The sequence below is a fragment of the Pocillopora verrucosa genome, chromosome 2, assembly GCF_036669915.1.
Source record: "Pocillopora verrucosa isolate sample1 chromosome 2, ASM3666991v2, whole genome shotgun sequence".
Taxonomy (NCBI): domain Eukaryota; kingdom Metazoa; phylum Cnidaria; class Anthozoa; order Scleractinia; family Pocilloporidae; genus Pocillopora; species Pocillopora verrucosa.
In genome coordinates this window covers 11,320,728-11,345,953 of record NC_089313.1, presented here as the reverse complement: position 1 = coordinate 11,345,953, position 25,226 = coordinate 11,320,728, and the positions used below count along the sequence as shown (strand labels likewise).

The following is a 25,226-nucleotide window of genomic DNA, read 5'->3' as shown; positions in this document are numbered from 1 at the left end:
GGTTCAAGTTGAAAAAAAAAAGCAAGGTTCAAGTTAAAAAAAGGCTCAAATTAAAAATAGCAACCACGAGGTGAGACTATTTTGGAAGGGAACGGCTCGTGATGGGCAAAATTTTAGACATGGCCCCCAAGGTATTGTTGGCCTTCTAATCCTCATTCCAGTCAATTCTCAACACTTTCACCCCAGATTTACAACAGCTGAATTAACGACTCCTTTTTTATGCATAGACAGTCGACACTTTAATTGTTATATTGTGAACATTTTGTATATTATTTCCTTGCGTTTTCAGTTAAAACTACCATTTTCATAATCTTGATCACCAGAACGAACGCAAATTTGCTAAAAAGTGTCTTAAAAGTAGGGGTTTAACAGAATTTTCTGACGCATGATGGTAACGTATTAGCAGAGACCAAGAGATCATGATCTCTGGCTGGGACCTCTAAGTGTGAAAAATTTATCTAAGTTAAATGCATTTGAGAAAGAACTATATATGACCAAAGTACAGAGGTGAAAATAAAGTCGAGCTACTGACAGAATTTCGCTAGCGATACTAGAAATACAGGAAAAATGCCTTTTTATTCGATACTTGCGATTCATTGTGCTATTGAGTTAGTATATTAGCATGATCTGAGGTAGATATGCTTCTTTTAAAACTTACACTTATAATCACAATATGACTGAGTTTAAAAAATATCTTGTCATCAGCATCTTACGCGAAGCTACATTCACTTTAGATATACCCCCCACTGTACAAATAAAACCTCCTAAAACACCAACGTCAGCAAGAGTCAATCCAGTTAGCATTTGTTACGCAATCTTTCCAAAGATTGCGTGACCAATCAAAGGTTACGCCGTACACCATTTGCCAGCGAAGGATGTAGTGCAGGTAGACAAAGGTTCATTCCCAATTCAAGTGCCAAGCTTATTTCATTTTAACTTGCTTGTTTTTATTCCACTTTTTCTCTTCTTTCGCATGGTGCCTATGATTCGAGATGACTGGATCCCTCTTGCAGACGACCTTGCTTCGTCCTGGAGTAAAAAAATTCGATGTTAGTGAGATTATACACACTGTGCGTGTTATATGAGGAACATACAGAATTGGACGTTCTTACCTTATTACTCGGGGTCCAGGCCCTCCTCGACAGCAGCCAGTTGATAATGTGCTTTCCTCAGTTCTCCTAGTTTTTGACGTTCTTTAGTCAGCTGGCTTTCAAGCTCTAGAACCCGAACCTAGAAGAGAAGCAAACTTATGAAGTAACTGACACAAAGCTCTAGTGATAGTGTAGTCTGATCGTCGGGGTGAGTGAAGTCATGAGAAAGACTGTTGTCGGTAATGGTGACTGACGTTGCGAAAACCTGAGCGGAAGTCATCATCTGACTTAAAACAAGGATAAAAGAACGAAAATCCGCCCTGGAAGGTTAAATAGTACCTGCCTCTGTTAACAGTTTCTGTGGCGTCTTTTAGCTTCAAATGAGCGCAGGGGGGCGAGGGAAGGGGGTAATGCATTCACTACTACCGCCTTTGTTCGAGCTGATGTTACTGTGGAATGTTAAAACCGAACTGGTAAAGAGATTCAAGGCCTCTTTTCCCAATGTTGTCTACAGTTTGAAAGGTGGTCAGCTCGTTCCAATTTTTCGTAAGGTGGGTAAATGGAGTTTGCCACACGTGCAACACTTTGGGGAGAGTTTTGGAATAAGGATTGCTAACTCAAAACCAAACTGGTCACGACAGCGAATCAGAACAAAAGGAAAATATCACGAAGTGCAAATAAGAGCTCAAAGAAAATACAGGCAAATGCCAATTATGTAGTGAGTCGCGATTAGTTTGTATTTTAAACGTGATTGGCTGAAAGGGTGGAGCTGGTTGTATGGACCAATCACATAGCGAAGTTAATGCTGGGTTATTCTGACAAGTTACTTGAGAATTGTCCCATCAGATGTGTATCCTTAAGATAATAAATTGGCAGCAAAACAGACACCAACAAGGAAGGAATGAACAAAACATGATATCTTGTTCTAGGATTTAGTTAGTAAAACAGAATGGTAAACGGCGCAATGGTTGCGACAGAGAGAGGCTTGGTTCGAGTCTCCTACATTACGCAACTCGACCCGAGCCTCCCTCGTTTTTTCATTCTTCCGCTGCTATCGTGTTGTTTAATTTCACACTTCGTTCTACTGACCGAACTAGGAACAGGCAAAAATCATAAATAAAGATGGCTAAGATGAGAGAGATTAAAACAGATTGCTCATGGCGTACTAGAGAGATACAGCCTAGGCTTTTAAACATAAACGGGCCGTTCCGTAGCTCTTGAAAAACACGGGATTTGCATATAACAGTAATGATTAATTGCAAGAGATTATATCATTATATTATCATATTACTACATTCTCTTGACGGATGTAGATACCTGTGACTCCATTTCAAATCTCTTAGCCTGGGTGAGACTTAGCTTGGTGTAATCTGGTACGGCTTCTACGCAAATAAATCAAGAAAATGGAATTAACATATAAAACTTTTTTACTGGTTGTGTGTTACTGACAAGTAGGGGAGTAGGAATGGTTTAGAAATATCATACTACACTTTTAACCATTTAACCCCCAAGAGTGACCAGCCTCTTATTTCTCCTTACAATAACACCCCTAAATTCAACATTAAGGTCACGCGAATCAAGGAAATGATCACGAACTTATAAAGCTCTTGATTTTTAAATAAATTCTCCTTGTCAGCGCTTCAGGAAATTATAGAGAGCAGTATGGAGAATATGCATACTGATGTTAGGGTGTAAAGGGTTAACCCCTACGCTCTGGGTTAGAATCTTTCCCCCTACCAACTGATTGATTTTTGTCTATTAGCTCTAAATTCAACTCCTGGATCACATTAGTAATTCTCTTTACTGCCTGTTATACAATTCTTATCCTATTCGTTAGGAGAATTGGATTGACTAATAATCCCCTTATTGATATTTTCCTTTATTTTCATCACTCGTCTGCTTGATATTGTATTAATGTTGTGAGGAGAATTTCTGTCTTGGTCACTCATGGCTGTTACAGGGTAAATGATCGCAAAAAAATCAGCTTCAAAACAATTCATGGCTTGATGACTGGGTTTTCCTAACACAGTAGTGCTCATCGCCAATTTGTATTGTTAATATCTAGACTCTAATTCACGGATGACCACTAGCGGTATGCGTAAAGTCTACTTTGTGGAGCGTCGCAAAACCAAAACCAATGGAATTAAAAGAAGCAATCAGGAAAAAAAAAATGAAAATATAACGAGGAGCTTAGGAGAACTCAAATAGAACCAAGCTACCGTTTGACGTGCAGCAAAACAAGAGTAACAAGTCACGATCTGATTGGCTTGGAGGGTGAGGCGCAGGCCATGCGCACGCGTCAATGAAAGCCTACTCGCAGGCACACTCACAGGCTGGGTGCAGCAGAACGCAGAGAGGAAGAACCAGAAAAATCTGGGATTAAAATCTACGTTTAAAGGAAATGTAATCTGTTACAAGATTTCTATATGCTTACTACTGTCTTCTATCATTTCAGCTCCTGTTTTAGCAGATGCCACCACACCAGCCGCTGACTCAACCACTGAAACATATAAAAGTAATGAGTAATAATACAAAAAAGACTAAAAAGACATAACAACTGACGCAAGAGAAGTCGATTTAAAAGTTCTATGACACAACAATTATTTCAAGAGTATTTCAACGCTGACTACTACAAAATTACAAGACACGTGAAAGATTTGTCAGAGTCAAATGAGACTTTTCACAGTTTTCTACGTCATCACCCGCTAACTCGTTACCAGTCTGCGGGACACCTTTAAGACAAAATAAGTGCACTTTAGGGCCCAAAAAAAACGAGTTTTAATATTTTTGAAATTTTTCTTCCATCGGAATTGGTTTTTACATGTGATAAGCTAAATAAATACGCAAAACAGTTTCGTGTCGTAGGAACTTTAATTTTTGCCAACATGAAGACAGCTTTATTTCCTAGTACAAAAGTAACATAAATTTTGTAAAATGTTCCTATGGTATTCATGGAAGTATGATGCCAGATTGGCCTATCCATGCGAAAGGTGACACCCTCTCGATAAAGGTGCCGGAGGCAATCCTTGTTCCAGTGTGCGTTAACATAATCAACATACCATTTTTGGAGGCCCCTTGCAGAGCAGCTAAACCTGTGCTGGCTTGTCGAGCCTTTACTCTCGATGCAGCCACCTGAACATCAAATGAAAATTATTAATCATTAATTGTTTATTCCTGAAACAAAGGCAGGGGAGGAGGGGCGTTTTAAAGCATGGATGGTCATCTGCAGTCTTGAAAGTTGCTTGGTGAACTTGTGATCACTTTGTGACAATGCTTAAACCTTTAACTCCCAAGATCTCATTAGTAATTTTCCTTACTGTCTGCCATACAGTTCTTATGATATTATTTTGGAAAATCTGTTGTTGGATCAACTCATAATCCCCTTCTTGATTTTTTTTTTACTCTCGTCACTTGTCTGCTTGATATTGACCTGATATTGTAAGGAGCATATACCGTTCGCTACTTTTTACATAGTAATATGAAGCAGACTTTATGCTGAATGTTTCCCTCTGAGGTATGAAGTGTCCAAAAAGAAATAATATAAATAATACCAAAAAAGAAAATAATATCAATCGCTTACCAGCTGCACTGTACTTGCTGTAATTTCATTGGATGCTACAACTATTTCCTCAAACTTGCCTCCCCCCTGAACAACTTTGTCAGCGGAGTCACTGTGGAAACAAAAAAAGGGTAAGCCACGCTACAGTTGCTCATGTACTACGATGGTTTTGCTATTGAAAACCCTGGAATTATACTATACATAAAAAAGAGTTAGGAAATTAATTTTAAAATGGAAAACCTTGTTGCATTTCACCATGATATATCATCATTTCTCATGAGTTGGCTTCCTCAAAAAGTAATTTACAAGACTGTTAAGGTTATCACAAATAACAAGACGACACCATGAACAAGTGAATGTTTGAATTTAGAGCATAAAATTACCAACTCGGATCTCAGCATAACATCTGGTCGAACGTCGTAAGTTAACAAGACTTGCGCACCAATCGATACAATCCAGACCAGCGGTCTTTCCAAAAAATTTTAAAGGTGCTAGTAGACTTGTTCCAAATCAATACACCCGTAAGAACTGACTATATTCGGTAATACAGCCCGCTCCCTTTAGCTTGGAATTCAACCCTTTAGCCCCTAAGAGTCACTAGCATCTAATTTCTCCTTACTATATCACCCCTGAAACAAACACGAAAGTTATGAGAATATTGTGGATGATCAACTCTTGACTGTTACACATATTCTCTTAGTCAGCCTCTTTGGAAATGTATGCAGAACAGTATGGAGAGTATGCATACTGATGTTAGGGGGTAAAGGGTTACTTACACAAGCACTTTGGCTCCCCAACCAACAGCTTTCGCGGCGGAGATAAGCCCCTCCGTCCAGCGGTGGTGACGCTTGTAAAACTCTTTAGCTGTTGCTTGACCCTGAAAAGCAAGTGTCTTTGATCAGGCTATTTAAGTATTTAAAGTATACACGAAAACCTCCCTACGGTAAGCGGTCTTTGAATCAAAGATATGCTTAAAGGCTAAATCAGATATACTACGTATTCTACAAAAGGGAATTCATTCGAAGCTTGTGTCGGCGTATCGAAATGTATTTTTTTATATTCACAACTGTTTTATTATTATAGTGCGTTAAATATTCATCGTATAGTGGTAGATTTAATGTTGTCAAACCGTAACTAATATGACTTGACTTGAAATATCTCAAAAAACACTACTTGAAACTGAACAAATTATTTAAATTTCATTTTATTAAATACCTTGCCCTCGTCGACAATCTCCTTTTGCAATACTTTAGACTTCATTATCAATTTCTTGATTGCCTTAAAAGAAGCGCACACAAATTTGGCTCATTAGTTACAAGCAAAAGTATATTACTATCAATGCCTCAATTAAAAAACAGTTTATATAGAGATAGACAATTTCAATGACATTCTTTCGTCTGAAAGAATGTGTTCACTACTTTCCTACGAGGTAAAGGAGATGCACAATTTTAACAGTTCTTCTACTCTAATTTCATATATATATTATATTTATTTTGTTTTTGTAAGAAAGCTCCTTAGGGATTTGATTTCTCAAAGCAAACAAGAACGAAAAAAAGTCGTTACATCTACATTGCGGGTCTGAGTTCGACTTTAAGCAAACAGATAGGCTTTTTCGACGTTTCCTATCTCACGGTTTCTCGCAGTAAGAGATTGCAATGGCCAGTTTATTCTACCTTCCTTCCCCTCTCCCCACCCACCTCCCCTCAGACAAATTGAGGGTGGACTTGTCTTACCGGAGCTTCCCTCTCCCGATTCTCACTCTGCGTTTCGAATTCGAATGCAATAGGAATCTAGGCCAATTGTGAATTGCAACTCTCTCTCTCTCTCTCTCCCTCAAGGCAAACTTACCTCCATCAGTGCCGTGCAGGAATCTAAAATTCTGTGTATAAGCAAAGACAGGGTAAATCAGAATGACCAATGCTACGGATTTCAAGGTCTTATCGCCTTCTTGCATTTTAAAAACCTGACACATTCCGCCGACAAGGGGAAAAATGTAAAAAAAAGCCAAAACGAAGAAAACAATGTCTAAGTAAGTAGCTTTCTCACCTTCCGTTCACTTCAAGTTGTACACCACTGAATTTCTCCCTTGTTTGATTGATCATTTCCTGAGATCGTAAAAATGATGAGTCAGCCCAGACAAGTTTTAAAAAAATGTATGAGCAAACATAAAAGTTTGAAGTGAAGTTACACTGTATTCTGTAAAGTCTCTCAAAGAAAGAGTTGTTTTAAACTGGACATGAGTGAAAATAAGGAGTCGAGAACCTCAAGAGATCCAAGGATCCAGTAGCAAGTTCGAATCAAATACTTTTGATTATGTATCCAAGCGAACGACCAACAAGAATGTGCGTGTGCGTGCACATGCGTGCGTGTGCCAGTGCGTAAGCATGTCTATGTGTATGTGCCTGAGTGAGTGCGTATGCGTATGTGCACGTGCGCGTGTAGTGCGTGGTGTGGTATGCATTATTATTTTTAACCAAAGTGTAAAGAAGTTAATCGGTACGATAAACATGACTGAGAAAGAACAGGAATTGTTACCTGAATCCTGGCCGCTGAATCTGCGACAAGCTAAACAAAACACAATAACGAGGTCAAATATTTGATTCCTTTAATACAAGTATTCCATTCACTAACTGTTATTCGCGACTACTACTTTAAAACTTTACCATGCCAGGTACCAACGGAATTAATCAGTAAGATCGACCACAATTAAATCTTAATTTTGAAACGCTTCTTATCAAGGGCCCTGATTGAAGAAAATGCTCACATAACCGGTGGGATAATGTTGATAAAAACAAAGTGAAAAACAAACAGAACAACTCTATAATTAACTTGATCAAGATGGGAAGTCTCCGGCATCCTAGGGGTAGCCCCCCCCCCTTTCCTAAGCCCTTAGGGAGGGGGGAGGAGACGAAGATAAAGAAATTAAAAACAAAGTCAGAAACAAACAAAACAAGGTTATCTTACTTCTGCAGTAGCATTGATTTCATCGTCTACTTCTCCACCTATACTATCAACACCGTCTTTTTCTTTGGGCGCGAGAGCCTGTTGACACAATCGGTTGAGCCTGTCAGTTGGGTAACAGATTTAAATTGAACCGTTGGTTTCCTGTAAAAAGTTACCTCAGGACAGCAATTCGGCATGAAAAGGGTTTTGGGTTCAATGTTTTGATGTCTGGCTCCTAAAAAAATTAAGTTGACTTAAAAAAAACACACACACACAATTGATGACCGCATTCCATTATCCTCTGGTGAACTTACCTCAGCAACTTTGGTAATATCTGAGATGTATTTTTTTACGGCATTCAGCTTGTCGGCCAGAGCGTTTGGATCTGCAATGACGATAAAATTCATCAAAAAACTTCCTTCATCTTCTATTCTCGCACGTTCCAACTCGTAGCTGGCCAGAATACTGCGGCTCAAATCGCTTTTTGATTGAATTTCAAAACAAAGTTATCAAATGGACGATCAGAAAAATAGGAAAGTAACAAAAGTAGCGAATGACAAACCAACTCAATGTAAGTAACACGGCAAACTGCCTTGAACGTAAAAAAAAAAGGCGAGTGACAGGGTCGTAGACGCTTTTTTCTTTATGATCTAATTGGTTTAGGGTGCGGCGTGAGTTTTTTTGATCAATTAGAAGGCGTAGAAAGGAAAAACCAAACTGTCCTGAATAATTTGCGACACATGTATTGAGCTGTAGGAGACCAAACTAGGCAAGCCTAAGATCAAAAAGGAGGCAACTTCTTGATAACAAAACAAAGGCCATGAAAGGGTAGCATGGACTATAACTAAGACGCTCACCCGGATCACTTTGTTTGTAGAGTTGCAACAGTTCGAGAGAAGCTTTACCAGCAGATTCGCCGAGTGACCGAAGATCTAAAAGAAACAACAGCAATTAACTATAATTTACGGCTAGCCTGGGTGACTTCTCTTTGAGATAACTGTTCTTGGCTTCATGTATTTAGTTAGAGGGCAGTCCTCGTGTTACGACTAACTATGCAGTCAATCGAATAAAGGGGGTAAGTTTCTAAAGAAACTGTTGTGCTGCGTTGGTGGGAGAGTATAACAGGGTAAGTTAGTATTATCAACTGAGTTGATAACGTAAATTGGCCACCGTAAAGTGTTTAAAAGCTGATGTTTCGAGCGTCAGCCCTTTCCTCTAAACGTCAGCGTTGAAACTCTTTACGGTGGCCAATTTACGTTATCAACTCTCTTCATAATACTAAATTACCGAGTTATGCAGTTAATCACCGGCCGATTGATGGGCTATCACCCCAGTTTTATGAGCACGACTATTGATTTTAATAGTCCCACCGATGCCAAAAATGGCGGAGTCTCCTTAAGTTCCCACCTTCAGCTTCTTGAGTAGGTGCCATGTGGGAGGTAGCCTTGGCATTTAAGATACAATCACTGAGCTGATGTGAGAACGAACCAAGACAGCATATACAGGGAATGGCATCTGCAAAAGGAGAGAAACTCTTAAAGAAAAGATCAAACAATCATCGTTCCTTTCTCTCTTGGAATGATTGGATCAATGTTAGTATCTACCTACCCCTCCCCTAACCCAACATTAACCCTTGTTATCAGTTGACTGTTGGGTCAGGGGAGGGTTAGACACTGATCCGAATGATTTAAACATTCTGAGAAGAAATTTAACGAGCGTATTTTGTTCCTGATTTTTGGTTTGGTTCATCCATGGTCTCTAACCTTTGTGATCTTTTTTATAAGATGCAAACTTCGAATTAAGCTCGTCAACAACTCCTGGAAGGCTCTCGATTCTACTTAGCAAGTAATCTGAAAAGAACAAAGAAAACAACGGCGGATATCATTAGTGAAATATAAGTCAGGAAACCGCTGGTTTTACATTAGTCACAATATCAGTGAGTCAATCCATCAATCAACCAACAAACAAACCATTCAAAACATAAATAGTTAAATATATACATATCTAAGTTAAAGTAAATATATACAAACATAAATATAACTAAGCAATGGCAAATCAATGAACCGACGATGATGGCGATGGAAATATCAAAACAAGGACACTGACTTGAAGTCTCATTTGAAACTGCCCTCCAAACTAATTTAACCAGAAGGTGCTCGTACCTGCAGTACAAGTCGTAGAACTGTGCTTCGGATTTTGAAACTGATCTAAAGCATCTTGGATTGTTCTTTCTGCTGACTCTATCGCCGTACCTAATAAAATTCAAGAAGACTATTATGAAACAGGTCTGAGATCAAAGGATCTGGGATTTATATTTAGTTATCCTTATTTACAGTTAATATTAATGTACTCTGACTAACTTACTCAAAAGGGTCTCAGTTGAAGAACAGTAAACAGACACGACTCCTGCCTGAAACTGATAAAACCGCAAAAGGCTACCTACCCCCCCCTCCCTCACTCCTGCTCCCTTCCAGCCCTCTGTTTTCTTCGGGTCTAAATTCGCCAATGCAGGTTACATGAGAAAGGTAAAGCGAGAACTTCTAAAATTAGGTGAAAAAAGAATTCCGTTTTGTCTAGAAGGAGAAAATTGGTTTTAAAGAGGAGACAGACAACATAGAGAGCTTAGAGGACTTAAGAGAGCTGAGATGGAATTTACAGTTAGCTCGGTAAAGAAATATTTGATAGTGTTCCGAATGGTCTGAGACTCATTATAACATGCACGCCCTTACATTACAAGATTCCTTTTCCAATTAAGACAGTCCTGGTTTTTCTCACCTACTAAGTCGTACTTTTCTTTAGAGATATCTTCGAGTCTTTTTCTTTCAAGCTCATTTACCTGTGGAAAGAAAAGTCATCAGCTAATGTCACGTAAGTCTAACTCTGTCACAACAGTGCCAAGTGTAACGGTCGATCAAAACAGAGGGAAACATCAATTGGAGACAGCGAAGACTCAAACTATGAACTAACATATACTTATAGCATGGGAAAACACAAATGGTCAAGGGGTATGATTGCTTTCAGCGTTGCATCTGTTAGGTTGAATCAATCACCTTTCGATTGAGTGTCGTAAAACTAAAACCAAAGTAATTACAACAGCCAATCAGAAAGAAGGAAAATACCGTAGGAGCCAATGGCAACTACTCCACCTAAAAACAACCACTCTGCCTAAAGCGCGGGAAAACGCGGGCAACCAAGTCGCGAATGGTTTTGCATCTGATTGGTTGAGAGAGTTTTTGACGTGAGTTTTCTAGACCAACCACAAATCAAAATTTAAGTAAAACCAATGCAATCCTAAATTTCTTTCGACACTCAAACGAAAATTACTCTAAAACAAAACTAACACAAGATTACGTTCGACACTAAATTGTGGGAATCAAACTGACCATTTCTTCATGTCCCTTTCTTTCTTTCTCTATAGTTTCCTCGGCTGTTCGTTTCGCCTCCTCCTCAACTGTCCTACTCTTTTGAACATCTGAAAGCTCTCGGCTAAGCGTTGTAACCTACAAAATCACGAACCAATGTTCAGTGTTTGGAAAACATAACTTTGTGACAAACCAAAGGTAAACACTGAAGGGGAAATAACCTTTTCCTCGTGATCTTTTATCATTGCTTCTATTTGTTCTTCGGCGATTCTTCTGGCCTCATCTGTTTCACCTTTTTCTTTCTTCAAAGCCTCTATCTCTTCCGCAAGAGTCGAAATCTTCAAAAGGAAAGACATAAAAAAGAAACACAGTTCTTTGCAGTATTAAAAGGGTGCGACTGCTCATTTCATGCCTTACGCTAACAGCCATGCGCTAAGCGAAAGACACAAACGGGTTTCGATAATTTCCCTAACTTGACTCTGTTCTGTCCACCACGCAAATTGCACCAAAGCCTGTTGCAGGCGTTGGACGAATCATTGACAACCGGTGCAAAATGCGTGCGAAATACTAAACAGAGCGATAGTAGCAGCTGCGCGAAAAACCAGGGCGGTTTAAGTCAGTCGTTCCTTGCGCGACTCGACCCAAACTTCCCTCTTTTGTAATTCCTCCGCTACTATCGCGTTGCTTATTATTTTTACGAACTGAACGCCTACACCAGGCTAACTGTACGGGTACCACCGTGGGAATTAAATTTCGTTCACAATAAGAAGTGGATAAAGTTGCCTCTGATTCCATAAAAGCAAAACAGAGCATAACAGAGAAATTTACTTCAGTTTCGACCGTCGCTAATTCATATTCTTCTTGCAACACCAGTCTTTATGAAGCAGGGATAAAACCTTCCTTTCTCCATTACACTTAGGTATCAGAATTTGCTGCATGCCGAGTTTCCTTCGCGGTTTGATAAAATTAACCGCTCGTTAATTAATCAAACTGTCATCGGGCGTTCTTTTTTCGGGGGAGTGTAATAGTATAGCAGCACAAGGTCGGGATAGCGCCCGCCGAATTTTGCGCCGCTACACCATAGTGCTTCCCCGAAAAACTGAAAAACACCTGATCGCAAGTTAGTACATCAATGAAATACTTGTACAGACATTTAAAGCCGCTTCAAAAGGAACTCTGCCGAGGAACGCAAATGGTAAGAATTCTAAGAAAAATGTTTGCGCGCGGCATACACGTAACTGGGGAAATTGGGTGACAAAGACGATTTGGTTGTATCAACTGATTTGATGATCAATGTAAATTGGCCACCGCAGTAGAGAGTTACTAAAGCTGACGTTCCGAGCGTTAGCCCTTCGTGTGGGCGAATATGACAAAGATAACTTGATTGCTTGGTTACGATTTTTTTTTTGATCTGTCGCTTAAGTTTCTAAATGAATCACAAAGAATAAGGGGTTTGGATATACCGACCTTGTCTTTATGCTCCTGTCTTTCTCTTTGAATCGTTTCCTCAGCAGTTTTCTTTGCCAGCTCTTCATCTGTCCAGCTCTTCCGAAAACTTGATAAATCGCTGCTAAGTGTTCCAATCTAGGGGACGAAAAAGGCAGGATAGGGTTCATTACAACTGATTCTCGTGAAACCAAAACCTAGGCAATTACAACAGCCAGTCATAACAGCGTCATATATCACAAGGAGTCAATGAACTCATAATTAATATATGTAAACATCTTCAAGCGAGGAAACGTGAGTGAATACGTCGAGAGAGGTTAAATTTTGGCATCTGGATTGATGAGAGGGTATGGGCGACACGCGGGCAAAATGCTCCGCTACTCAAGCCATTTGAGCATTCAGGACTACAGAACTCGAAGGCAAAAAAACAAACTGCCTAAAGCGCGGGAAAACGCAGGCGACCAAGTTGTATTTGGTTTTAGCTTTGCACCTGATTGGTCGAGAAAGTGGCACGAGTTTTCTGGTCCAATGACGGAACGAAGTGAAGCAAAACCGATGCAATCCCGGATTCATTCTAGAAACCCATTTAAAATTGCTCTATCAGGTGACAGCAATTGCGGGAGTCCGCGATACCATCTCTCACCTTTCGCTTAGCAAAAGAGAAAGATGATTAATTAAATGGTAAAATACCTTTTCCTCGTGATCTTTTTTCATGGCTTCTATTTGTTCATCAGCAATTTTCTTCGCTTCTTCTGTTTCTCCTTTTTCTTTTCTTAACGCCTGGAGCTCGGCCATTAGTGTGGCCATCTTCAAAGAGAGAAAATAAGCTAATTGAGCTTAAATATATTGTCACAATCATCCACAGTTCTGCTCTTAACCCCTTACCTCCCAGAAGTGATCAAGTTGTAACTTCTCATCGCAATTCCAATACATTATCTTACAAACAGGTTATAGGAACAAAGAAGCTTGTCAACTAGTGGGTGTTTCGTTGATTTAAAATGAATTCTGTTATCTTATTTATATGGAAACGTATGGCAATCAGTCGGGAGAATAATTAAATGGATCTTGGGAGTTAAGGGGTTTTTCTGGGTTTTTTCAGTTTTAGCGACAAGTCAAAGGAATCAGAACAAAGGAAACACCGCAAAGTCAATAAAAACCCAGAGGAAAACCTAGTTTGTCTTATGATCGAGAAAACGAGAGTAAGCTATTCTCGATCGGTTCTCGTTTTGCATTTGATTAGTCTAAACGCAAGTATTTTAAACAACTCACTGTGTGAAGTGATTTGTAAAATCAAGAGAAGGACAGCACGACACAGAATCCTAGTTCTATTATTGTACCTTTTCATCGTGCTCTTTCGTCAGTCTTGCCATCTCATCACCCGCTCTCTGAAAACAGATGCAAAGTGTTACTTTAATAATATAGCATAAGAAAAAATTACGCGCTTCTGATTGGCTGAAAACGGGTGCATTCTCACGTAACATGAGTGCAAAGTTGTAAAACGTGTGCAAATTACAAATCGCGCGCGCAAGCTCTCAAAATTTCGTCTGTCTTGACTTCCTGTGATGTTTTTCCATGCACATTATTAACAAGTAATAACATAATTTATCTTGTAATTTGGTGTAATAAGCACTTGTAAAATTTTCAAAGACTGCAAATTGCACTTGCCCTAAGGGCTCGTGCAATTTTGTCGTCTTTGAAAAATTTACTTGTGCTTATTGACACCAAATTGCACTCGAAATAATGTTATTACCTCTACTAATTCTTCCTCTTCCATAAAAGAAAGCCTGTTGTGTTGTGTTCTTGTCGTGAAAAGTTTGCACGTGCTCATAAGAAAGTTTTCCTGTTTCGGTATATTTAGTAGTTGATTAAGTAAGCTATTATTTCTTGTCGCTAACATTGATTTGTGGAATGTCAAAGGAAGTATTAACCTGCATCGTGTGATCGAGCCTTCACAAATTAAACAATGGTGTATTTAATCAAATAGTCGCTAGTAAAACCGCATGCTTAGATTAACACTATGATTGTCGAGCAAGCCGATGTAACAGGAAATTAGTGGCCACGAATCATTGAAGAATGTGTAAAACAAAACTGGAACTTTGTCAAGTTAGCTTAAATTATCTTACCACTCCGGACTTACGTATCTGGGTGTGTGTATCCGTAGCTAATAAAACATAGCATTTTTGTAACTCAAAAAAGATGGGATTGAGTTAGGTCGAAAAACAGAACGTGTAATGTTGGATTGTGAAGAATAAAGTCAAGTTAACCGAAAGTATACAGTCTAAGTCTGTAGAACCAGCGTGTGCAGAGTTTCCTTCTAACGAAGTGAGAAATTATGCGAAAGTTCTTGGGCAAAAAAAAACTCTACTCTCACAGGGCTTCTCTCCAACCAGGGGTATAAATGGGCACCGGCCATTAGTCAGGGAAGTCTGACATCCCATCCAGGGGAGAGTAGTGATACTCCGAGTCGCTTCAGAAATCGGGATGAGCTCCCCCTGGATGGGTGGGCCACTTTGCTTGACTACAAACTGGTGAAGTGTCTAAAGAACGTTTGTGAAATTACCATTTTACCACACTGTAAAAGGGCGTGCCTCAAAAGAGTCGCATGAGGCATGTAAACCCCTCTCTTTGTCACAAAAACGTGTCAATTTATTTAGTTAAAAAACAACCTAGCCTATCCAATCCCGCAAACAAAAATGTAAGTAAGGCGCCAGTGATGATGCTCCCTCCCAACGCTAACTGGATAATCTTGCCAACGCCTTAAAAGTAGGCAGGTATCTTTGGTCGCACTCTAGAAAGTTATACAGGTCACCAGCTACGTGCAGACTTGCCAAGTTTTTCTAAAACTGTCAATTCAGTATGTTTCAGTTACCTTCCCATCCTCCTCAGCCATTTCCGCTTTCTGAAACACTTGTAAAAGTTCTGTGGACTGTACAAAGAACGTACACCTTCGTGAGATAACGACAGCAAACACAGGGAACGGCTTAGTGCATTTCTAGCGAATATCGGCAACTTTACTCATGTGTCACCTCACCTACATCGCGAAGAAGCCCAGGAGTTCAACCCCCGCCCCCAACCCCCTCCATTTCCTTCCTCTTCTCCCGACCAGAAATTTGTCATATCACAGTGGAAACCGGCTGACACTTAACCCTTTATACTCTAACATCAGTATGCATATTCTCTATACCGTTCTACATGCAATTCCTAAGGTCTTCACTCGGAGAATTTGAATTTGTCCAACAATTAAGAGTTTCTTTAGCTAATAATCATTTCCTTTACTGACTCTTGTGACCTCAATGATTGATTCAGGGGTGATATTGTGAGGAGAAATTAGATGCTTGTCATTCTTTAGGATCTAAGGGTTAATCACGTTCTTTGATGATCAGGAACTATAAGACATAAGTGCTTCGTCCCCGCACACAAATCAATCAGGCCACGCCTCAAATTATCACTCCTTCATCTCGCCTTACAATTTAACCACTAGGCTAACATAATGGGAAGCGATCTTTCAGAAGCGCAGTATTACGACTCGCTCATGAATTTTAATTATCACTGTTTATGTTCAAAGGATAATTGTACCTTATCATCTACTTCCTGTTGAAGTTTTTCGTTTACTTGACTTAATTCCTGACAACAAGAAGGGTAAAAAGTAAATCAACAAATAAACCACCAAGTAACAGTGAAATACCTTGGAGGGAAAAGCTTGAACATTGTGATTAACTCATCATGTATGCAATATAGGTCGTTACTGGAAATTTTGATACATCAATGTGATGACGTCATCTATGCGCATGTCTTCCCATAGATCATCGGTAAGAACCAATCAAACCCACATGCATAATTCAGCCTATCAAATAATTTTCTTTAATACCTCTTTGTCCTTTTCTGAAGCATTCAATTTTTGCTTCACTTCAGCGTTCTGGTGGAAAGACAAAGTAATAACAGTCTTAACACAATCAACTATTATGACCAACGTTAAGACAGTGGGTACGTGTTTTTAGAAAATGAATTGTGAATTGTGGGTGAATTTAAGACAACATTAAAGCCCATTAAATTGGATGATACATTTTGCACAAGTAAAATACAGTTCTTGGATTTGGAAAAATGTACACCCATTTAGGGTTCTCTCTAAAGTGACTGCATCAATGTTAAGATAACTTTTGTTTAATAACTCTTCACACTCTCTTATTGGTACTCGTATTCTCCCCAGCCTCTCTTTACATTTCCTATGGTACTGACAAGGAGAATTTGGCTGTTAATCAGGAGCTTCTGGAATTGGTGATCATTTCCTTTATTCTCATGACCTTTTATATTTGATTCAAGGGTGATAATGTAAGGAGAAATTAGAAGCCAAACACTCTTAGGGGTTAGAAGGTTACACTTTATGTTTGTTGCACAAGTTCTTTGTCATTACTTGATAAAATGTTCCATTTTCAAAACTGAAAAAAATTTTTTTCACTGAATAAAGAAAGAGGTCATTTGCTTTGTCCTGAACATGAGATGAAAGAAAAAATTCAAGATCCCCTCATGAAAATGATTCCCAAGACACCCAGATTCCTCAGCCTGATGCCCCACAGTTGAGTGATGGAGGACTCATTAATGAGCTTAGCCATGAACTACAGCATGGCAGGGTAATTTAGTTTTATCAACTGGGTTGATGACGTAAATTGGCCACCTTAAAGAGGTCAGAGTGATTGACGAAGGGCTTACACTTGCAACATCAGCTTTGTAACTCTTCAAGGTGGCTAATTTACATTATCAACTCAGTTGTTAAAACTAAATTACCCTGTTACACTCACCCACTGACGCAGCACTACAGTTTCTTTAGAAACTTACTATCCTTATTACAGGGTAGGTCCATCTGTGACAACCACCCTACATACCACCAGGATAAGTGGTGTAAAGATACTTTCTATGCAACTATATTAAAAATTATGGTACTCTTTTTAGCTGGGTTGTTAGAGATGGAATGATATTCCTTTTGTCATGTGTATGGCATTAAGAAAAACACTGAGCCCCCAACAATCAATCAAACCCAAGAACTTGAAATTTCGCTGTCTAGTTTACATGCAATACTTTCCACACTGCTGATCATTGCAGTATGAAGAGTGCTTCATATGTCCAAACATAGTGTATGGCCTGACTCATTGACAAGTTCTCTGTAGTTACATGTAAGTGGGACTCAGCCTTTTTTTTTTTAATCTCCATCAACATACAGTTCGCAAGAGCTGGATGTGTTCCTCTCTCAGTTTACTGTAAATTCCTTTGAGTTTGGTATATTTCTCTTCTGCTGGACCTTTCTGATCTGCAATGGATTGAAAAACAGCTTGCAATTTGGAATTATCCATTAATATTCAAGTAAAAAATTGAAATTATTTCTCTGTAAAAGCATCAGAAAATGCAAACTTAATTTATCCACAACAATGCATTGCTCCCTCAGAGTCAGTAACCACCTCACCTTTCTTGTCATCCTCTTTGCTTTCTAGGTCTTTCTTTAACGAAACATTCTCCTATAAAGGAAATGATGTCTCAAGATTATCCCAACCGCCAGAAAAATGCCAACACTTACAACAAAAGAATGAAAATAAACCACCTATTTTAAGTACCTCACAAGCTTTCTCTGCAATTGTCTTGTACTCATTTAGTTCTTCAGTAAGCTAAACACAAAAATTCAAAATCAATGTTATGCAATATTTAATGCTGTTAATCAAATCAATCATTTGAAATTAATTTTTTTTCAAATGCAACATAGAATCATTTTATTTTTTTTGTCCTTTACCCTTGCAATCTGGGAGCGTAGAGAATCTTCAAGTGATTTTGCCTAGAGACAAGTAAAGTACAAAAATATTAATTATCATGATAATGATAATCAGAAATGACAGGAAAACAGAGCAGGGTGAGCATCAAGCTAAACTCCTCCCCAAAATGCAGACCATGTGGTGCAAGACCAGGGATGGTACATCATACCATAGCAGTCTAAACTGCACTTTTGTGCTAGTGACGTACAGCTGTTTTGAGAAAGATTGTTGAAAAAAAAGCAAAAATTTAAAGTGTATGTACTATCCCAAAAGGTAATCTCCATATGTGGTAATCAATGAGTTTAAATAGTCAAATAATTGAGTAAATTCATCAAACTCACAATGATTTGCCCTTACTGTCTGTGGCATTTTGCAGATTTCCCTGAAATCCTGAGGTCAAGGAAACACAACCTGAAAGCTACCTACAATATGAACCGTAGGGGGTTGTCGTGTGCACTTTTGCACTTTTTTCCAACAACCTTTCTCAAAACAGCTGCATGAATGTGGAGAAATGGTACATTTGTTCAGGTTTTTTGCTGGGATGTCAGAGTTTTAGATTAAAACCAAACTCAGTCTGGTGCAATCCCAAGCCTGATTGATTAGCAAATCCATAAAGTACTAACAATGATGGGATTGCAAGATCCAAACTGATCACTACAAGGATCACAATGAGTCAGATAATCTGCTTCCGAAGTAGGAAGAGAGATCTTGCCTCATCCCAGATGAGTATCTTTGGCTCTAGGAGAAATCAACCCTGCACCATTATTCTGAACCAAGTGTAATGAACTTTCTTTTTGCATCCAACACTTTCTGCTTTGCCTAAGCTGATCCCATTCAGAGCAACAACAACCACAGACTGAAGTGAATAGTGCTTTTTACATACTTAAGCTAATTGGCAAGTTCAGAAATGATTAGCAAGTACTATTCACCTTCAACCAGCCAAAGAGACAAAAGCACACATCAAAAGTTTCATTTTCAACCATTATTATGAAGAAACCTGAAGTGCCTGGTCACGGAGTGCTTCAGAAATACTCACATCTTTCTGTTGACGCTCTAATACCAGCTTTAGTTGTGCAATCTCTTGTCGCAACTGATTGATTATCAGGTCCCTAGAAAGTAAAAGGCATTACAAATCATTGTCTTTTACCAAAATAACATCAATGTGTTAGCATTATTGAAACTTTCCAATTCTTCCTCTCTTTTCCTAAACCATTATTTTTAATTTTGAAGACTGGGGTTGTAAATAAAATCATAAGGCATACAGATTTATCAAATAGACCCAAGTTGTACTGTTAACATAAAGTAACCAAAATGAATGTGATTTGTTCAAAGTTTTTCTTTGCTTCATAAGTTTTCAAAACAGGTTGATTTTTATCACTCTTTTCATTTCAGGGTAAGATAATGACATAAACTAAAGGAAGAATAAAACCCAAACTTGATTATAAATAAATGATTCAGAAATTAATTTAAAGAAACAATTTCAGAGTTCTTTTTGAAGAGAGATCATGGTAGTAAATTTCCAAAATTTCTTGCAAATTTTTGACTCAGTACAGACCTTCAACTTGTAAAACATATGGTTGAATGAGATTTTAAAAGTAGAAACAAACCTGTTGTCAGGTGCAGGGCCATTTGAAGAGTCAATTCCTAACATATTAGCCTCTGGAGTCTACAAGAAAAAATTATGCTCTTCATAATATGGTCAATGAAAAGATTTCTTGATCAGCAATTGCATGAGCACACTATTTTCAGCAAAAGAATTACAACAGTATTACATTATCAACTGGTATGTCATGAAACAAAGAAGACATGAGTATATGACAGTGAATGAAAATAGATATTTTACTCTGTAAATATTAAGAGGTGAAATTCAACTAGATTGGCTATAAAGCTCCATTCCTTGCTCAATGAATAAGTGCCTATTTGTACACAAAATAGGCACAGATATAAAGTCAAAAGATCTGAAACAGTGAGCGTGCTCCTTTACTGAGTCTATGAAGCACTTGCATGATCAACGTTCAACTTCTCCCAATAATATCCATACATTACTGGTATCCAGCAAACAGGTAATGAGAATACTTAAACTTATCAGGGAGAAGTTGTTATCTAAGCCAAATTTGCGTAACTACTTTCCAAGGAAATGTAGCAGCTAGAGGGGAGAATAAACAATCAGATCTTAGGAGCTAAATGGTTAAAATCTTCCTATAAGAGTGAATGCAGACTAAATACTTGTTTACCTGAGGAGTTGTCTGAAGTAATGGCTCCATTGTAACAGGTATATTAAGTGGCTCCATAAGGCTCTGGCGCTTGAAATCTTCAGCTGGAGTTGACTTACGCCTTGGCACTTCCTCACTAGTGGATCTCACCAAAGTTGGCTTGGGATCAGATAATGTGAAAGAGGGAGGATTCTGTGGAATGAAACAAAGTTCAGAGCAAATTCTGTGAACCCTTTTACTCCAAGAGGTGACCAAAAAGGATTGCATCCTTAAAACATCAGCATGTTTCAACCCTATTAGGCCTTTAACCCCATAAGCAATCAAGACAGAATTTCTCTGTAAAATATCAATCCAGACAAGTGACAAGAATAGAGAAAAATATAACTTAGGGGACTATTAGTTGATAGAGTACCAAATTCTCTGAACTAACATCATGAAAATTGTATGGCAGACAGTAATAAAAGAGAATTACTGAAGAGATCTTGAGAGTGAAAGGGTTAAAGGATTAAAGAGTAAATACAATAAAGTAAATTGTAAGAAAAATAAAAAAAAAATATTCTCAGAGTTCACCTCACAAGAAATACGAGAGACAGGGGAGAGAATCAAAATTTAGCTTGCAGAAGGGGGGTGGGGTGAGTGGAATGAGAGGATTAATGTCAGTAATGTTTGAAAAGTTATGATCTTAAATTTTGCTGTCATTTAATAATATCCTAATGAGTCTGCTTACATACCAAGCCTTAACTCTGACAAAAAACATAGGCTTGGAAATTTCTACTGATTATTCAAAGTGACAGTTGCTTCCTACAGGACAAACAACATAAAAGAAAATACTTATCGAACCTGAGGTAGCACTGGAATAGGAACCAAAGCTTTTACATAAGCCATGTTTCCGGCATCAAAGAAGAATTTCTTCAATCTACAAGTTAGACAAAAATAATTGTACAAACATTGCAATTAACCTAATAAAACTGGCAAATTAATATGCACATCAGTAACTTTCCCAGGAACTATTAAATATGGTTAAAAAAGTTATAAGTAAGAAACTGGTTGGATAATGAAAAAAAAATTATTTTAACCCTTTACCTCCAAGATCTGATTTTCAATTCTCCCCTCTAGCTGCTAAATATTCCCTGGTAAATTAGTTATAAGAATTTGGTGTTAAGTCAAGGTAACAACTTCTACCTGATAAGTTTGAGTATTCTCATTACCTATTAGTGCGATAATGTATGGATATGTTAGGGAGAAGTTACATGTTAATCACTTCTGGGAGTTAAAGGGTTGGACAATAGTAGAATAGAAATTATACATGTAGTACATATAGAATAGAATATGACAGAACACCTACTCAGCAAAGTGAGAGTAAAACCTCTCTCTGTGGCCAGTCAGAGTGTCTGCTGGTAGGCCTAAAAGTAACAATTATCAAAATAAGAAAAACAAATTATCACACACTAAATACCAGCACATCATGTTCTTAGTAATTGCAAGTTTCTTGCACTCAGTTATTGACAAAACTTTTCATGATGGGAGTTTGTATTTTATAATTCAAGGATAATCACACTTGGAACTTCAAACCAACTTCACACCTTAAAGCTTGATCAGTTTGAAACTCTAAGCGATGAAAGTTTTCTCCTTGTACATTTCACCCCATTTACCCATCACTGATAGGTATTAACCCTTTCCACCCTAACATCAGTTTGCATTTTCTCCATACTGTTCCCTATATATTCCCTAAGGTCCTGATGAGGAGAATTTGTTTCATAATCCAGAGCTTCTTTACTTGGTGACCATTTCCTTTATTCTCAATATATTAATGTGTGATTTGGGGGTGATATTGTAAGGAGAAATTAGATGCTAGTCACTCTTAGGAGCCAAAGGGTTAAGTCTCACAACAATATCAGTGAATAACCTGAGTACGGAGTATAGTGACTATACTAAGCCAAGAATTTCATTGCACACAAGGTAGTGTAATCTTCTGGCCAAACATGAGTAAAAATAAACCCTTATAACATAAATATGTTGCAGATAATTAATCAAATCTACAGCAGTACTAAACTGGGAAAAGAACAACAGATCAGAGATAAATTGACGCAACTTACTTGCATGTAGTTTATACATTAAATCCACCACAATGTCATAAAGGCCACCACACTCCTGACAATTGAAAAATGAGACAATACCATCAAATAATCTCTTAAGCAAAGTCAATCACTGAACGAAAAATTAGACTACACCATCAACTCTTACTCTTGGGTTCCAGCCATTTCCAGTCTGTATTATTACTTACCTGAATGACAACAGGGAATGGACAAATCCTACACTGCACAGCCTGGAGTTGAGAATTAGCACGGAATGGATCAAGAGTGCTGAAGACTAAAAATTAGAGACAACAACATCAATAAAGGAAAGACAACAAATCAGATGGCCATATATAACAAGAGGACTATGCTTTCTTAAAGAAGCAGTTTCTGCAATGTTTGTTGAGCTCTTTCTTACACAGTATTATGATAAAGAGGGTTAGTTTCTGAAGAAACTGTGTTGCTGAATCAATAGGGGGATCACAAGATAATTTGGTTCTATCTTGACTGACTTAACCCTTTAACTCCCAAGATCTGATTGTTAATTCTCCCCTCTAGCTGCTACATATTTCCCTGTAACTTAGTTATGAAAATTTGGTGTTAGATCAAGACAACAACCTGTACCTGATAAGTTTGACATTTCTCCTTATCTCTTTGCTGGATAAGGAATGGATATTATAGGGAGAAGTTACATGTTAATCACTCCTGGGAGTTAAAGGGTTAATTAAATGTAAATCGACCACCTCAGAGAGTTTTGAAAGCTGATGTTTTCAGCATTAGCCGTTCATCACAGCAAAGGATGAAGAGCTAATGCTTAAAATGAAAGCTTGGGAAACTCCTCATATTACAGCTTACTATCAGGGAAACTTTTCCTCTGTTTGTTTTTTCTTCATTTGTTGCTCAAACCACTAAATCAGCACTAAATGACACTTAGAATAGAATTACAACTTACTGTATACGTCACTTTACCTATAAGTAAATAATGATGAATTACAAAATGTGTTATATTGCAAGAAGACCTCTAGAAAATGATTAATACATGTATGACAATGCCATTAAAAATAAGATGACTTACTTTTTTTCTCAAGATCCACTAATGTGTCCATATAATCAAAGATATCTATTGACAACTCAAAACTAAAAGTAAAAGTAAACAAAAAAGAATTATCTAAATTTCCACAGTTACTCTACAAAATAGATGATCATTTCTGATTTGGATAGTACAGATAAATATGTTCTGCATCTTTGTGGCCAGCAGAACAACAGACCTCATTCAAATTTGCATACAATGAGAGGACTCAGAGTACCACTTCTCTGGCTGGTGTCTATCTCAATCATTGGTTAACTCCTTCCTTCTTCTCCTCCTCTACTTCCTCCCCTGCCCAACATTAATTTTCCAAACAGTTTACAAGTATCCCTTCATACTGCTGAGTAGAATGAGTTACGCTTTTGATCAAGGTAGAGTACAAGGTTTGTACCCTTTTTCAGAAAAAATTTCAAAGGACTTTTCCAGGACTCAAGATTGTTTTTTCCAGGACTCCAAATTTTACCTTATGCCCTTTCATTCCCAAGACTTCAAAGTCAGTTCTCCTTAAGGTCTACATACATTTCTCATAATGTAAACTCTAAAAACTTCATTGCTTGTTTGAGTAAAGTAGATTTCCAGGACTTTCCAGATTTTCCAGGACCCATACAAAACCTGAAGATATCTTACCTAGGAACACAACACAAAGAACCCTTACAGGACTCAAACCTAAGCCACTTAACCAGGAGTCAGGGGTACCAGCCACTCCACAAATGCCTATTTCATGATTGAAAATTGTTCAACAAAATCTTTCATGAAAAATCCACTATAACTATGCACTTACTAGGCATTTACATCTGTCCCAGTGTAGACAAGTGGTCCACCATCACTATTTCGAAGTGTACCAGGGACAGCTTCATTCTACAAAAATGCAATCACATGATAATAATTTATAATGAACTGTCAAGTGCCACTGTGTTACAAGGCAACCCTACAATCAAACTACCAAAAACATTTGAAAGTTTGATTTGCTCTCAAGATTTGGCTAAGCATCACTCAAAATTTCATGCTCTTTCAGACACTGGGGGTGACTGAAAAGTATGCAACTATGCACAATGCATATAAATTCAAAAAATTAAATTTACACTACCCCAATGGGGCTTTACAGTGCCAATACAATCAAATTGGAAACAAACATTGTAAATAAACATAATGTTAAAAAATCCAAAATGGCAGGAGGCAGACCAGTTTGCCACATACAAAGTGCAGCCAAGGAGTTGAACTCATGACAACTGAGAACAAATCCAGAGAATTACAAGTCCAGCACTTTAACCACTCAGCCAAACTAAAAGACGTACAACCACACTTTCACACTTCTAATGTACAAACAGGACTTAAAAAACAAATCTCCTTGTCACAGACAACTGAAAAACCTGTTTTTTAACTCCATGTGACACTAATACAATACTTAAAATTAAAATTAATATAAGATTCAACCTTCTGATGGAACTCCAGTTTTGCTATCAAGATTGAAAGGTAACTGTGAATTAACCAGCCATATCCACCCTTTGTTGAATGTTTCTGTGTAAGAAATTCATGAAGACATTTTCTATTAATTTTGAAGAGTATCAAGTCACACTCATTTATCTTTAAATAACCCTATCCCCAAGATCTTATTAGTAATTCTCCTTACTCTCTGCCCTTCAATTCTTATAACC

The 25,226-nt window shown here is 38.0% G+C and overlaps 1 protein-coding gene across 1 annotated transcript in view; it reads right to left on the bottom strand.

Moving 5' to 3' along the window:
- Positions 1 to 226: 226 nt before the first annotated feature.
- Positions 227 to 25,226, bottom strand: part of LOC131771844 (huntingtin-interacting protein 1) — a 28,319-nt gene continuing 3,319 nt past the window's right edge. The window contains exons 5-44 of the mRNA XM_059087707.2: positions 25,006 to 25,089; positions 24,353 to 24,429; positions 23,560 to 23,621; positions 22,694 to 22,779; positions 22,506 to 22,560; positions 21,755 to 21,812; positions 21,250 to 21,325; positions 20,431 to 20,601; positions 19,804 to 19,862; positions 19,233 to 19,305; positions 18,178 to 18,219; positions 18,005 to 18,055; positions 17,857 to 17,908; positions 17,615 to 17,703; positions 16,270 to 16,317; positions 15,978 to 16,025; positions 15,271 to 15,327; positions 13,739 to 13,786; positions 13,092 to 13,208; positions 12,423 to 12,539; positions 11,177 to 11,293; positions 10,977 to 11,093; positions 10,369 to 10,429; positions 9,756 to 9,845; positions 9,357 to 9,443; positions 9,001 to 9,108; positions 8,451 to 8,525; positions 7,908 to 7,978; positions 7,615 to 7,692; positions 7,186 to 7,215; positions 6,697 to 6,755; positions 6,499 to 6,529; positions 5,866 to 5,928; positions 5,427 to 5,527; positions 4,672 to 4,762; positions 4,151 to 4,223; positions 3,526 to 3,591; positions 2,409 to 2,473; positions 1,113 to 1,230; positions 227 to 1,029 (exon numbers count right to left, since the gene is read on the bottom strand). Of these exons, the coding sequence (XP_058943690.2) occupies positions 1,117 to 1,230; positions 2,409 to 2,473; positions 3,526 to 3,591; positions 4,151 to 4,223; positions 4,672 to 4,762; positions 5,427 to 5,527; positions 5,866 to 5,928; positions 6,499 to 6,529; positions 6,697 to 6,755; positions 7,186 to 7,215; positions 7,615 to 7,692; positions 7,908 to 7,978; positions 8,451 to 8,525; positions 9,001 to 9,108; positions 9,357 to 9,443; positions 9,756 to 9,845; positions 10,369 to 10,429; positions 10,977 to 11,093; positions 11,177 to 11,293; positions 12,423 to 12,539; positions 13,092 to 13,208; positions 13,739 to 13,786; positions 15,271 to 15,327; positions 15,978 to 16,025; positions 16,270 to 16,317; positions 17,615 to 17,703; positions 17,857 to 17,908; positions 18,005 to 18,055; positions 18,178 to 18,219; positions 19,233 to 19,305; positions 19,804 to 19,862; positions 20,431 to 20,601; positions 21,250 to 21,325; positions 21,755 to 21,812; positions 22,506 to 22,560; positions 22,694 to 22,779; positions 23,560 to 23,621; positions 24,353 to 24,429; positions 25,006 to 25,089 (2,967 nt within the window). The 3' untranslated portion in view covers positions 227 to 1,029; positions 1,113 to 1,116. The remainder of the gene's footprint in view (positions 1,030 to 1,112; positions 1,231 to 2,408; positions 2,474 to 3,525; positions 3,592 to 4,150; positions 4,224 to 4,671; positions 4,763 to 5,426; positions 5,528 to 5,865; positions 5,929 to 6,498; positions 6,530 to 6,696; positions 6,756 to 7,185; positions 7,216 to 7,614; positions 7,693 to 7,907; positions 7,979 to 8,450; positions 8,526 to 9,000; positions 9,109 to 9,356; positions 9,444 to 9,755; positions 9,846 to 10,368; positions 10,430 to 10,976; positions 11,094 to 11,176; positions 11,294 to 12,422; positions 12,540 to 13,091; positions 13,209 to 13,738; positions 13,787 to 15,270; positions 15,328 to 15,977; positions 16,026 to 16,269; positions 16,318 to 17,614; positions 17,704 to 17,856; positions 17,909 to 18,004; positions 18,056 to 18,177; positions 18,220 to 19,232; positions 19,306 to 19,803; positions 19,863 to 20,430; positions 20,602 to 21,249; positions 21,326 to 21,754; positions 21,813 to 22,505; positions 22,561 to 22,693; positions 22,780 to 23,559; positions 23,622 to 24,352; positions 24,430 to 25,005; positions 25,090 to 25,226) is intronic.